Source organism: Vanessa cardui, chromosome 7 (assembly GCF_905220365.1).
Source record: "Vanessa cardui chromosome 7, ilVanCard2.1, whole genome shotgun sequence".
In the NCBI taxonomy this organism is placed as follows: domain Eukaryota; kingdom Metazoa; phylum Arthropoda; class Insecta; order Lepidoptera; family Nymphalidae; genus Vanessa; species Vanessa cardui.
Window position 1 is genome coordinate 14,292,545 of NC_061129.1, and position 12,250 is coordinate 14,304,794.

Below are 12,250 nucleotides of genomic sequence, written 5' to 3' on the forward strand. Positions count from 1 at the left end.
ATTTTGACGTTTTGTTGTATCCTCCAGGATCAAGTATGAAGTATACTTTAAATTATACTTAAATAGTATGCAAATAAAACCAATTAATAAACATATATACACCTAAAATAAAATGGCAATGTTTTTATTATGCACTTAATACGTCTGCTTATATTAATATGTTATATTCAAAATTTAAATTAGGAATCTATATTTTTCCTTATTATCAGAAAGATTATCTTAATGGACTAAAAGAACCACGATACTTCTGCAGCCTTCATAACCTAATCGCTAGCTGACTCTTCTATGAGGCTGAAGATCCCGAGGTCAAACCAGAGTCGAATGAACAATAGACTACGAGTAATTGGAGTTCCTATTATACTATTGCAATAATTAGGGGTAATAAGACATAGTGAAGCCTAGTTCATTAGTACATAATAATCTGCGTTGATGTCTGTTTGTCTTTGACCACCATGCTAGAAATTCGGTCGGAATGTTATTATTATTAGATGAAGATGACATTATAACATGCGAAGGTGGATTACGAAACTGATGACTTCTCTCCGTGAACAAAATAAATAAGAATTTTAAGACAGTTTAAACTTATAGCTATATAAATGATCATTATCAGAGTCGTAAACATTGTTTCCTGTTTATTGACAAAAATGTTTAACCACTTGAAATATCATGGTATCAACTTTTATATATGAGGATAACCATTGTTATGCTGATTAGGAATGCTGATTAGGAATGCTGAATAATTGAATAGGAATGCTAGTAGCCTGCTTTAAGAAGGTTATCTGGAGTACGAATCTCATAATACGTTAATAAATATCAGGCATATCAATAGAGTTTTTAAATAATTATATCGAATCCAGAGTTACGATTTTGTCACTGTTATGATTAATTATTAGCCCTTCAGGCGTATACCGGTCCTGTTCCTACACTGCTATTTGTAAGAACTCAGCTCGTCGCCAAGGTCCTCTTGTCTTCTTTGGGACTTAACGACGGGGCCAAACTTCGATTGGAGGACTAGAATAATTCGCCTATAATAATATGCAGGTACTTAAATGATAAATGCAAAGAATGTTATTAGTAACAGTGTTTTAGTAATTATAGCTTACAACGGTGTTTTTTAAGGTGTGGGTCACAAGCCCCTGAGGAGTTGCACTAATTAGATAAGGCAACTACTATATTTTTTTAGCTACGAAAGAAAAATAATACGTAAATATTTTTGCAATTTCGTGAAAATTTAGATTCATTTACAAAACTGTTCGTTCTTTAGATTCTGATATGTAGAGAAGAAATACTGGAAACTTTGGTGGTTAAGCTTACACTTCACAATAAATTGTGGTTTATCATATATCAGTGAAACCATTATTTAAAATATACATAAGTCAATTTGTTTTTATCTTAGCCACTTCCAGATGCCAAATCATATGTGGAAAGTTCTAAAGATCTCTTTGATTTTAGATCAAGTAAAACGCTTAGACGTGTTTATCAACCGACAATATATTGATTTATTCTTAGCTTAGCCAGGAATGCCCTAAACTTATATTAAAACAAAAGTAAAGAAAAAAAGTGTGAGTACATATTATATAGAACAGAGGTCATCAAGAAATTTTGAAATAGGTTTTTTAGTCGAGTCGAGATGGCTCAGTGGTAAGAACGCGTGCATCTTAATCGATGATTGCGGGTTCAAACTCAGGCAAGCACCGCTGATTCATGTGCTAAATTTGTCTTTATGTTTCATCTCGTGCTCAGCGGTGAAGGAAAACATCGTGAGGAAGCCTTTAGCCCAGCAGTGGTAATTTACAGGTTGTTGTTGTTTTTTAGTCTGAAAAAGTGCCTTCGATTCGTATAGATAGATATTTCTTTATAAGAAATAAAACAGAAATCAAAATCAGCTTTAAAACGACAATATAATATTATAATGTCATTGAAATCAAAGTTTTCATATACTTTGTCTATAAAGAGACACCAACTAATATTTTCCTTCAAAAATTGGTAGAGAAAGTAATTACTTCTCTTGCATTTCCAATTTATAAAGGCAAGTGCAGCAAGGACAAAAGTATAGGCGTAAAAATCTTGCAAATTTGGACTTAGTAGTAATGTCCGAATCGCTGCCACAAAATTTTGATGAAATGTCACCATCTTGATAAATATTGTTAGTAACAATTCTTTTTTTATGCATATCTGATGTATTTGAAACAGCTTGAGTTATTTGTTTTTTTGTATTTTCGCAGCACGCAGTAGAACCTCTCGCGTGTTCCCAAGAAGTCAATGGTAATAAATATTCTTCAACATCAAGACTATGTTTAGAGGCACGTTGCGACTGTAACATAAGTGTCGCCAAATTAACCATAGACGAGCTGTGGGGTTGGTGAAGACCGTCTCCCAAAGCCACATTATCCATTTTATCATTCATGTCGTTAGCACGTAGCTTCATTCTTAATACAGTGATATCAGAATCGCTAGGCCATGATATCACGTCGGACGTTTCTTTTTGGTACTTTAGTCGTGATCTATCCTTCTTCTTGAATTGTTCTGATTTAACTATTGACAGACCAGTTTCTAAGCTTTTCCCTAAATTAGCTGAAATGCTACTATTTGTTTGGGAAGGTAGCTTGAACGCAACTTGTCGGACATTGATGTTACCATTTGCTTTTTGAATATCTATAATATCTTCGATTTTTCTTACGATATTATCTTGCGTATCAAGTTCAATATCCATTATATTTTTATAAGTAAATTGATTTTAATAAAATGAATACACGTTATTAATTTTTTATTTTATATATTTTTACCCTGATCGGGTTGGTTTTTTGACAATGACATTAATTATATTATTTATTAATAAAAAGTGTCATTACATAGTCCTAATTATACCCAGACAAATTAGTGAATGCATTTCCAGACAAGCCCGAATTGTAGTTATAAATACCTACATAAAAATGTAATGAATATTGCCTTAAATTGCCTTTAAAACAGAAAAAAAATTAATGGTACGCTTTAAATCAATTATTTTAGTTTTAAATTGGTAGGAATATTATGTATTACATATGTAATATATAATGTCAACATACATGGTATTAAAAATAATATTAAAAACAAATTTAAGGTCTAAGGTCAAAAGCATTGGTTTTACGTGTTTTCTCGTAAACGATTAGTGCTATCATAGAAAAGGTTAAACGACAATTATAGATCATGGAATAATCTATAAAAAATGTTCAGATATTTTTCACCTAAGAACCATAATTCCCGCGATCACATTCACAGTATCAGATTTTAAGTAGATACGGAAAATAATAAAAACACTCCAACAACGAAAAAACACCTGTGATAATATGGCATTATATACCGGTAAAGATTGGATAACATTACACGTACTTCTATGATAGGGATTCAAAATCAAAATAAGAAAAAATCTTTCCACGAATATACTATGTGACTGTAGGAAAAGTTTCCATGTTCACATGACTGTTCACTGTGAGCAAAAACTTTATATAGATCAATGGTTTAATTTTTCAAATAGATTTTTATATTTCAATAGTACCTGTTATTTGGGAAAATTTACATTTATAAATTATATTTTACGCGGGATGCGTTCTTGCCTGCGATTTACTTCTAGTAAATCGCAATTTAATAAAAATCCAAAAATATTAATTTATATATATTTTTTTAATAAGTAAAAATATATATTTATTAATATTATAAAAATTGTAATAAAAGAGAGTAATCCTATAAGGTAAACTATAAATTTAATAGTTGGTGCTGGGCGTGAAACGAAACGTTAAAATACGTTCAAAAACTTTTTAAACTCATGTATTGATTTTTTTTTCGGTTTAATACCTGAAGTTTATTTCATCTCTTATTTTATAACTTTATGTAAATAATTAAAAAAAAAACGTCAAATCGGTTTTCATACTTTATAAATATTAATTATATCATTATCTTAAATGCACTATTTGACACTTAAGGTTTGAGAAATAAGAAATGTCATCACATTCTCAAGAGAAGGATGGTGTAATGTTTTCGGTTGGTTAAATTTACTTTTCTTACGATGGAATCTATTAGTCCCGATGGTGATAGTGGTGATAAATACACTATTAATGGAGACTGTTCACCGACTTCAAATAAGGACTCCAACAGCTTAAATCACGCAAAAAATATCGATGACATCTCTACGCCTTCTGAATTGAAATTCGATGAAGGTATTGTAAACAATTATTATGACTTATTATTTTTCCATTAAACTCGGAAACTATCAAGCAATTAACGAGAGTGATAAGAAAGTATCATTTTTTGTTTTCAATAACAGGCTAAAAATTGAAGATCAATTCCTGTCACTTCCTTTTTGTTTATTTAGACTTTGAGTTCGAGGACCCTGATGTCACCAAGAAGCGAAAAGAACTGGAAAAATGTCTATCAAACCCGGATGTAGTAAACTTAGAACAATGGGTAAACTTTGCTAAAAGTAAAGCTGGTTTAATTTCTGGTAAGTTTAATTTTTTTTAAATTATGCACAATGTAACTTCACATCGCCTTTCACTTTGAGTGTTCATGATGTTAATAAGAACTAAGTATAAGAGTTTTGTTGTTCATTTAACCAAATTTAATCATTTGTGTAGATGAATATAGAAGAAAAATATGGCCTCTACTAGTTGGTGTTACACAAGAAGAAATGACAGAACCACCATCACTTGATGAACTGTCCACACACCCTGAATATAATCAGGTAAAATTTTCGTATCTACTTGGTCACAAACCCATCAGTCAACTTATTAAATCAAATCGAAATATACTTTATTCATTCTTTTATAAGCACTATTGAATTGTCTTTTAACAACTATATGAAGTGAAACTACCACTGGTTTGGAAGATTCTACAGAGAAAAACCGGCAAGAAACTCATTGGTTACTCTTTTTCAACATTTAATAATACAGTCATGTTAGTTAACTACAATTATATGCCTAAATATACTAAAATAATGTTCTTCTATTTTATAGGTTGTGTTGGATGTGAATAGATCTTTAAAGCGTTTCCCCCCTGGCATTCCATATGAGCAGAGAGTGGCTCTCCAGGATCAGCTGACAGTGCTCATTTTACGAGTTATCATGAAATACCCGCATTTGAAATATTATCAAGTTAGTATATTATACTTACTACAACAAGTATTCTCAAAGGAATTTGTTCTGTTTTTTTTTATTTGCAACATATTCTTGTCTATTTATAGTCAAAGTAAATATTTATTAATAAATGAACTGACACACTATCAGCATCATTTTATATTGACAAACACTTTTATTATAAATTATTATTAATTCTTTAAAAATTAATAGAAATAAGCCCCCTTTTTATTCATTCTAAATTGTTTAGTTTAAGACAATCAGACATTGTATTTGGACGGTTTTTATGGTTTATTAATGTGAATAATTTATCTGAATAAAATATATAATCAATTATGTGTCATATACTTGATAACAATAGTACATATATAATGATTGTCATTGTATTTTATTATTACATTAATAATGAAGAATGACAGAAGTTTTGATTTGTTTTTATAACATCTAACTTCCTGTTCACTATGATTACTAGTGAATTGAATTAAATGAACCAATAAATTTCATGTAAAGCCACATAAGACCAAATAAACTATTTGCTCGTAGTAAAAAGAAAAAAATAATTATAGTACTAAATGTTCAAGTTAAAATGCTTTCATAACAATAATACTATTGACCTTGAATATTAAAGGTTACCTTTTCATAAGTATGTACACATGCATTGTTTATATTTACGATGTAATAATGGATACTTAAATGGAATCAATATGATTGATAAGGAAATCTGCAGATAAAATTGCGAACATTGAAAAATACAAGTATTACTTGCTCGTTAATATTTATTTTTAATATTCTAGGGTTACCATGATGTAGCAATTACGTTACTTCTGGTGTGTGGTGACAAAGCTTCGTTTCCCTTGCTGTGTCGACTGTCATACGGGCCCAGTGCGCCGCTAGCGCCATTCATGCAGACTACAATGCAGCCCACACAGCACCTGCTCAACTATATGCTGCCTGTGATACGCAGAGCTGATGAGAGACTGGCAGACTGCTTAGAAAAGTAAGATAGGTTTATTTTCATTAAAGCCTTAGTATTATTTGTCATATAAAGGCTCGCGCAAACTATAGCCGCGGCGGGCCTAAACGCATCGCATTGGAAAATTGCGCCAAAGCATATAGCAGGCGCATCGGGCCGCACCGCAACGCAATATCTTATAATCAGTCAGGTTTTGGCAATCAATAAATATTGTTGATGATTCGGTTTCTGTTTGGTAATTCACGCACAGCACTCATTTAGCCGTCTACTTGTTGCGTCTGCTAACGCACACTGAGACGGGCCGCATTGCAACGCATAACATCGCCACAAAAATACGCCTGGCTAGCGATGCGCCAATGCGTTGCGATGCGGCCCGTCGCGGCCAGCCTGAGGTGTGCGATAGCCCATACAAAATGTATGAAACTGATTCAGGAGAATTTTTGTTATGCGTTGCGGTCCGCCTCAGTGTGCGCCTATCTTAAGTAGAATTTAGAAATCGTGCAAATATACTAAAGACGTGCTATATTTATTTATTTCCAATGTCTCTTTTAACGCCGAATGTAGTTAATATCCAGTTTTAAAATAGGATATTAAGTAATGTCAAGGCTCTTTTATATGTATGTGCTGGTTACACTTGTTTATTTAATGGCACGAGTGTCCGCGCAGGTCGGGCGTGGGCACGATGTTCGCGCTGCCGTGGTACCTGACGTGGTTCGGGCACAGCCTCAACCGCTACGCGGACGTGGTGCGCCTGTACGACTACTTCCTGTGCGCGGCGCCGCTGTTCCCCGTGTACGTGACGGCCGCGCTCGTGCTGCAGCGCGCGCCCGACGTGCTGGCCTGCGACTGCGACATGGCCATGATGCACTGCCTGCTGTCCCGGGTACGCGCCTCACCCCACACGCCCCCCCGCCCCCCGCAACACCCCCACCCTCGCACCGCGCCCGCGCTCACGCCCTGTCGCTTCTGTTGCAGTTACCGGATGACTTGCCGTTCGAAGACATCCTGGTGACGGCGAAAAAGTTATACGACGAAAACGACCCGACCGACTTGGAGCCCGAGGTCGCCGCGCTAGAGAAAAGAGAGTGAGTGGTTTGCATTTCTTCTGTTGCACAATTTTTTGTTCACTAATATTATGCCACTTATATTATACCATACCATATTTTGTGTTGAAGTGCCAATCAGATCGATCCAATACAGCCTCCATTAAAATTAATTCTCCAAGTGGAATTATCAGAGGAAGAACCGCCGTTTAAAAGTGTGTATGTCACCATAAGCTTACAAACATCGTTAGATTACAATATATCTCGTCAAATTGTAAACTGTTGAAATATTATAAGCCGTGTAATATGATTGCAATTTAACACATTATTTTAGGCTATATATTGTAATCTATCGATGGATAGCGGTCAAATTGTGAACTGGCTTAGAACGGAATGCATCTCACGCACTGATTGGTTGAACATTATGTGCATAGTTCATAATATTTCGGTTAGGTTAGGATTTTTATAATTTAACTAAAATTTACCTCAATACATTGTAAACTACCGAATAATAAAGTTCTTACAATAAGATCGGCCAATCAGGAAGAGCTTTTGACAGTTGAGAATTTGACGCGGGACGGATTGTAATCTGACAGTTTAACCTCGATGATTACAATATAGTAGTATATTTTCCAAGTAGCCGGAGAAAGACCACAGTGGCGTGCACTTGGAGAGGCCTATGTCCAGCAGTGGACAAAAAAGGGCTGATGATGATTACAATATAGCGAAAAATAATGCGTTAAATTGTAATCATATTTCATGGTGCATTATTTCGACAGTTTACAATCTAACGAGATAGATTGTAATCTAACATTTTTTTGTAATCTTACGGTGACATAATTATATAAATTTAAAGTATTAATTAACATAAATTAATCAATAGAGAATTATCCTTACATTCAGTATTTTTTATCTAACTCAATTTTGATTGAGACATACTAGGTGATAGTTTTAAATTTTTGACAATTTTCATGAAAGTCCCAATACTGAATCTAGGGGACACCTATCTATAAAAGAATGGATCATTACGGTAAGAGACCCATTTGATTACGGTATTAAAAATCCCGCCTTCTTCAAAGGCCTGCTGTTTCATCGACGTAGGGTAAAGATAATTTTCGGACGGGGCTTTTAAAAAGCTTTAAAAGCTTCGGATCCGAAGCAATGAGCTTAAGTATCGGTCGCGGCAGGGAGCAGCAGCGGCGCGCGGACGAGGAGCGCATGCGGCGGCGCGCGGCGGAGCGGGCGGGGCGCGCGCGCGCGGGCGGCTGGCGCGCGCTGCCGGCGGCGCTGCGGCGGCCCGGCCCGCGCCGCGCCGCGCTCGCGCTGGCCGCCGCGCTGCTGGCCGTCTACGTGTACTACCGCCCCGACCTCTTCAGGTAGCGCCACGCCTACCGGTTCGTCCTGTTCCGCTTCTGGGCGCCGCGCGCCCGCGAGACCGCCCGCCTCGCCTCTGCTTGACTTTGTTTCTTTAGCGGGGTAGTTTCGTTTGCGTCTCGCGGCGGCCCGGCCGGGACGAGCCGCGGCCCGGTTCGGATGTCCGGCGACGGTCGAGTGGCGCGGTGTGAGTGAGGACTCCGATGTTAGGTTTCTAGTAGGGGTGCACGCGACTGTACTTGCGCTATATTAGAGGACTGGCTTGAGTAATTTGTTCGCGATAACAGGTAAGGTCCCACGTAGACTGCCGGGTGAGCGCAGACTTGTAGGGGTAGTGCTCGAGGCGCAGGCCTTAGGAAAACGATTAAAAATTTACTTAATAACTAAACTGCCTTTGCTAGCGACAAGCTTTATTAATGGGTTGATGATGTATTTTATATGTGTATTACAGAAGTAAATGCAATTGAAAGTTATGTTTAAGTTAAAAATGTTAATTTTCACCTGTGTATATTTGAAAGGAAATTATTCTAACTTTATTCTATTTTTAACTCAAATATAAAATAGTACCAAAATGTCTTTTTAAACATTTTTACAATTTTGTTAGGTATCGTAAAATGTAATTGTTAAGGAGAAAACAAAAACACTTTCTTCTATGTTATTTATTAATGTTTTAAATTATTGTCATTTCTCACTTGAGTACTAAATTAATTTAACATAGTAATGTATGTAACCACTATTTGAATGAAGCCCTCGCTGTATTTCCTCATGATCTCTATAATACAGATTAACTAAAAAATTATAAAAAAACACTCAAATTAAATTAACTTTAATTGATTTTAAACCAATTAATTTTATCAGTGTTCAAGCATATGAACAATAAACGATACGAGTAGACAATGGGATTTCTTTGTGAGTACAAAAAGCCGCCTTCGTAACTACGCAATTGCAAGGCAACACCCAACTGGCATTTTTCTTGTTAAACAAACGACAGTTGTCAATGTTGCCAACTTTATTTTTTTGGAAGATCGTATTTTGCCAACATTTAAAGGAAGAAAGTAGTACGTAATGAAATTTCAATAAAGGGAAGCAAAAATAAGAACACCAAGAACAGAAAATTGTCGAACATTAATGAATAAATAGCCTTGAAATATGATTGTATATTTTGCGTACGACTTCAATTAATTGATCGCACATCGTCCAAGAGCCAAAAAGGTCGTATAAATTCGATTTAACTTGTAACGTTGGCAACACTGGACAGGAGGTATCTATTGAGGTAACCTTGAACGCACCTTAGAAGAGATTTTCAGATAGCTCGTATTATTAAGTTTATGGTTTAACTGTACTTTGGATTTAAATTATCACTTTAGGCATTTCGTTGTAAATTATTTATGTTTTCGTGTAATTAATGTGTTTATGCAATTGTGATATTATTTATTTTAAGCTCGTTTGATCATTCATTCATTCATTCCTCATTAGTTATGATTAGATCATTGGCGATATTTGTAAAGACTTCATTAAAGTCTTATTTGTACTGTTCTCGTTGGCAGTCGTATAGTCGAGTCTCCACAAATGGATATATTTATGTTATCAATGTATAGTTAAATTGTTTACCTAAATAATTGTAAACAAAATATAGAGGATCTTGACTTCGTTTTAGGCGGTAAACATCAAAGGATTGTGTGTGTTGCTAGTATTTAACTGGTCAAATAAATATTAAATATACATAAATACGGTCAATTATTATTTATCACTTATTTTAACGAAATGGAAACAAAAGTTCTCTTCCCTAGTCTGATTACAAACCGGATTTTACCGGAAAATCAATTTCTAAATTTTTGTATTTATGTAACAAAAAAAATTACTTATAGCATTACTAAATGTATAAGTGCTTTAATATAATTATCTTGTATTGATAAGGTGATTCTGTTCTATACTATTTGACAAATTTAAAAAGCTTGCTATCCTTTTCTCACATGAGTGAAAGTAATATTTTTATTTCTGTCATATTTTAAGATAAACTTAAAACCTTGTCTAAGCTATTTAATCGTGTAAATGTAAGAAAATCGATTTTCTCAAATAGGAACTAAACCATTAGTATTTAGACAAAAACACAAATTAAAAGTAATAATTCGATTTCGAATGAACTGTTTTCATATGATTTCTAATACAACTAAGTCTATATCAATGTTACTATTACTAAGCATTGTCTTATTGTTACAAATAAGTGCATATTTACAATATGTTGTTAATAAATGTATGCTATCCAAACGAAATGAAAGTTATTTAATTCCTAATATTTGTTAGTTCGTAGTGTGTATATCCTGCATGTCTCGGGTGTGAAGATGCATCCCCACTGTTTGAGATTTCCAACAAATTGATGAGTTGCCAACAAAATTTGAAATATGTGTAATTGTTTGCGACTGTCAATGACAATAGCAAGTACAGATACAGTTGACTGCCATTTCAGTGGGCATGCAACTTATTACACATTAAATATTTATGTGTATATTTAGAAAGTATTAGCATTTATTAATTTATGTCAATTTGATAATTTTAATTACATTATTATATGTGTGAGGAGTGAGTTCTGAATTGATGTTAGTTTAATGAGCAGTAGTGTGTGTACTCATAGTAAAGTAACAGCCTGTGTCTCCGGTTGAGATGAAAATTAGGAACTTATTACAGATTGCCAGATTTTCATCCGGCACATGTGAACCCACCAACCCCATAAACATATTTACAGACTACACACAATGATATTATGATTTGTGTGCTTTTTTAACAGTTAAATATTCCAATTCTACATAAGTTACTAAACGAGGAATGCTTGTCATATTTGACGACGCCAGTGATTATGAAACTAGAGTATGAAAAAATCATCGATATCAAAACCATCTAGATTGCACGGCACTAGTAATAAGAGTAAAATGTTCACGGGCACAATAATTTGTTTTTTTTTTTCATCCATGTCATAATTTTATTACATTTGGTGTCTTTTTAGTGCTATTTTCAATTGTAAATACATATATGAGTTATTTTAAAGCTATTATTTTTGTATGATTTCAAGTATTTGAAACATTATTGTGATTATAAAATCTGAAGAATTTGAATGTAATTACACTTTGTTTATTGTGGAAATGTGAAGTTATGCTTATAATTGTTGTAATAAAACAAATCATTAATTCCAATGTTTAAATATTTTAATGTATGCATATTCTGTAGTTCTTAATATAAATTATTTAACCAAACAATTATTCTAGTTAATTAGTTACTTCACTTTTATTGTACTAAGCTATAAAATATAACGTTAGTTATTTTCTGTATCTTCTTTGATAAATAATGTATGTAATTAAAATGTAAGAATAATTGAAAAACAATGTATCTGAATTGTTAAAAAACGGTGGAAATTATCACCAATGCATATTTTATACTTTATATGTGGTTTAATGATTATAAAAATTCTTAGAAATTTTATTAAATATTACCATGAAAATAAACACCTTACTTGAAATATGTGCTGTGCAAATTTTGCGCCTGATTATTTAATTATTTCTTCAAATATTATCTGTTATAAATGCTGCTACTATAGGACCTATTAATATGTGTAGTCAGAATAATTTTTTTTATTTAGTCAGTATATACACTTTAAATGTGTAAATAGTAGTAATAGAGAAGCACATACAAATAGATGTCTTGATTGCGTTGCTATCGGCACTTTATTCAGGTCCCAACCTATCAGCATTTAGAGCGGA

At 33.8% G+C, this 12,250-nt stretch overlaps 2 protein-coding genes across 2 annotated transcripts; one reads left to right on the forward strand and one right to left on the reverse strand.

Moving 5' to 3' along the window:
* Positions 1-1,895: 1,895 nt before the first annotated feature.
* On the reverse strand, positions 1,896-2,763 carry LOC124531393. The gene has a single exon (XM_047105962.1). The coding sequence runs from the start codon at positions 2,711-2,713 to the stop codon at positions 2,000-2,002; it is 714 nt and encodes a 237-aa protein (XP_046961918.1). The 5' UTR covers positions 2,714-2,763; the 3' UTR covers positions 1,896-1,999.
* A 1,179-nt stretch (positions 2,764-3,942) lies between these two features.
* On the forward strand, positions 3,943-10,959 carry LOC124530881 (TBC1 domain family member 20). The gene is made up of 8 exons (XM_047105236.1): positions 3,943-4,193; positions 4,349-4,477; positions 4,611-4,717; positions 4,989-5,126; positions 5,903-6,105; positions 6,748-6,964; positions 7,057-7,166; positions 8,312-10,959. The coding sequence occupies exons 1-8, from the start codon at positions 4,043-4,045 to the stop codon at positions 8,502-8,504; spliced, it is 1,248 nt and encodes a 415-aa protein (XP_046961192.1). The 5' UTR covers positions 3,943-4,042; the 3' UTR covers positions 8,505-10,959.
* The last annotated feature ends 1,291 nt before the right edge of the window (positions 10,960-12,250 follow it).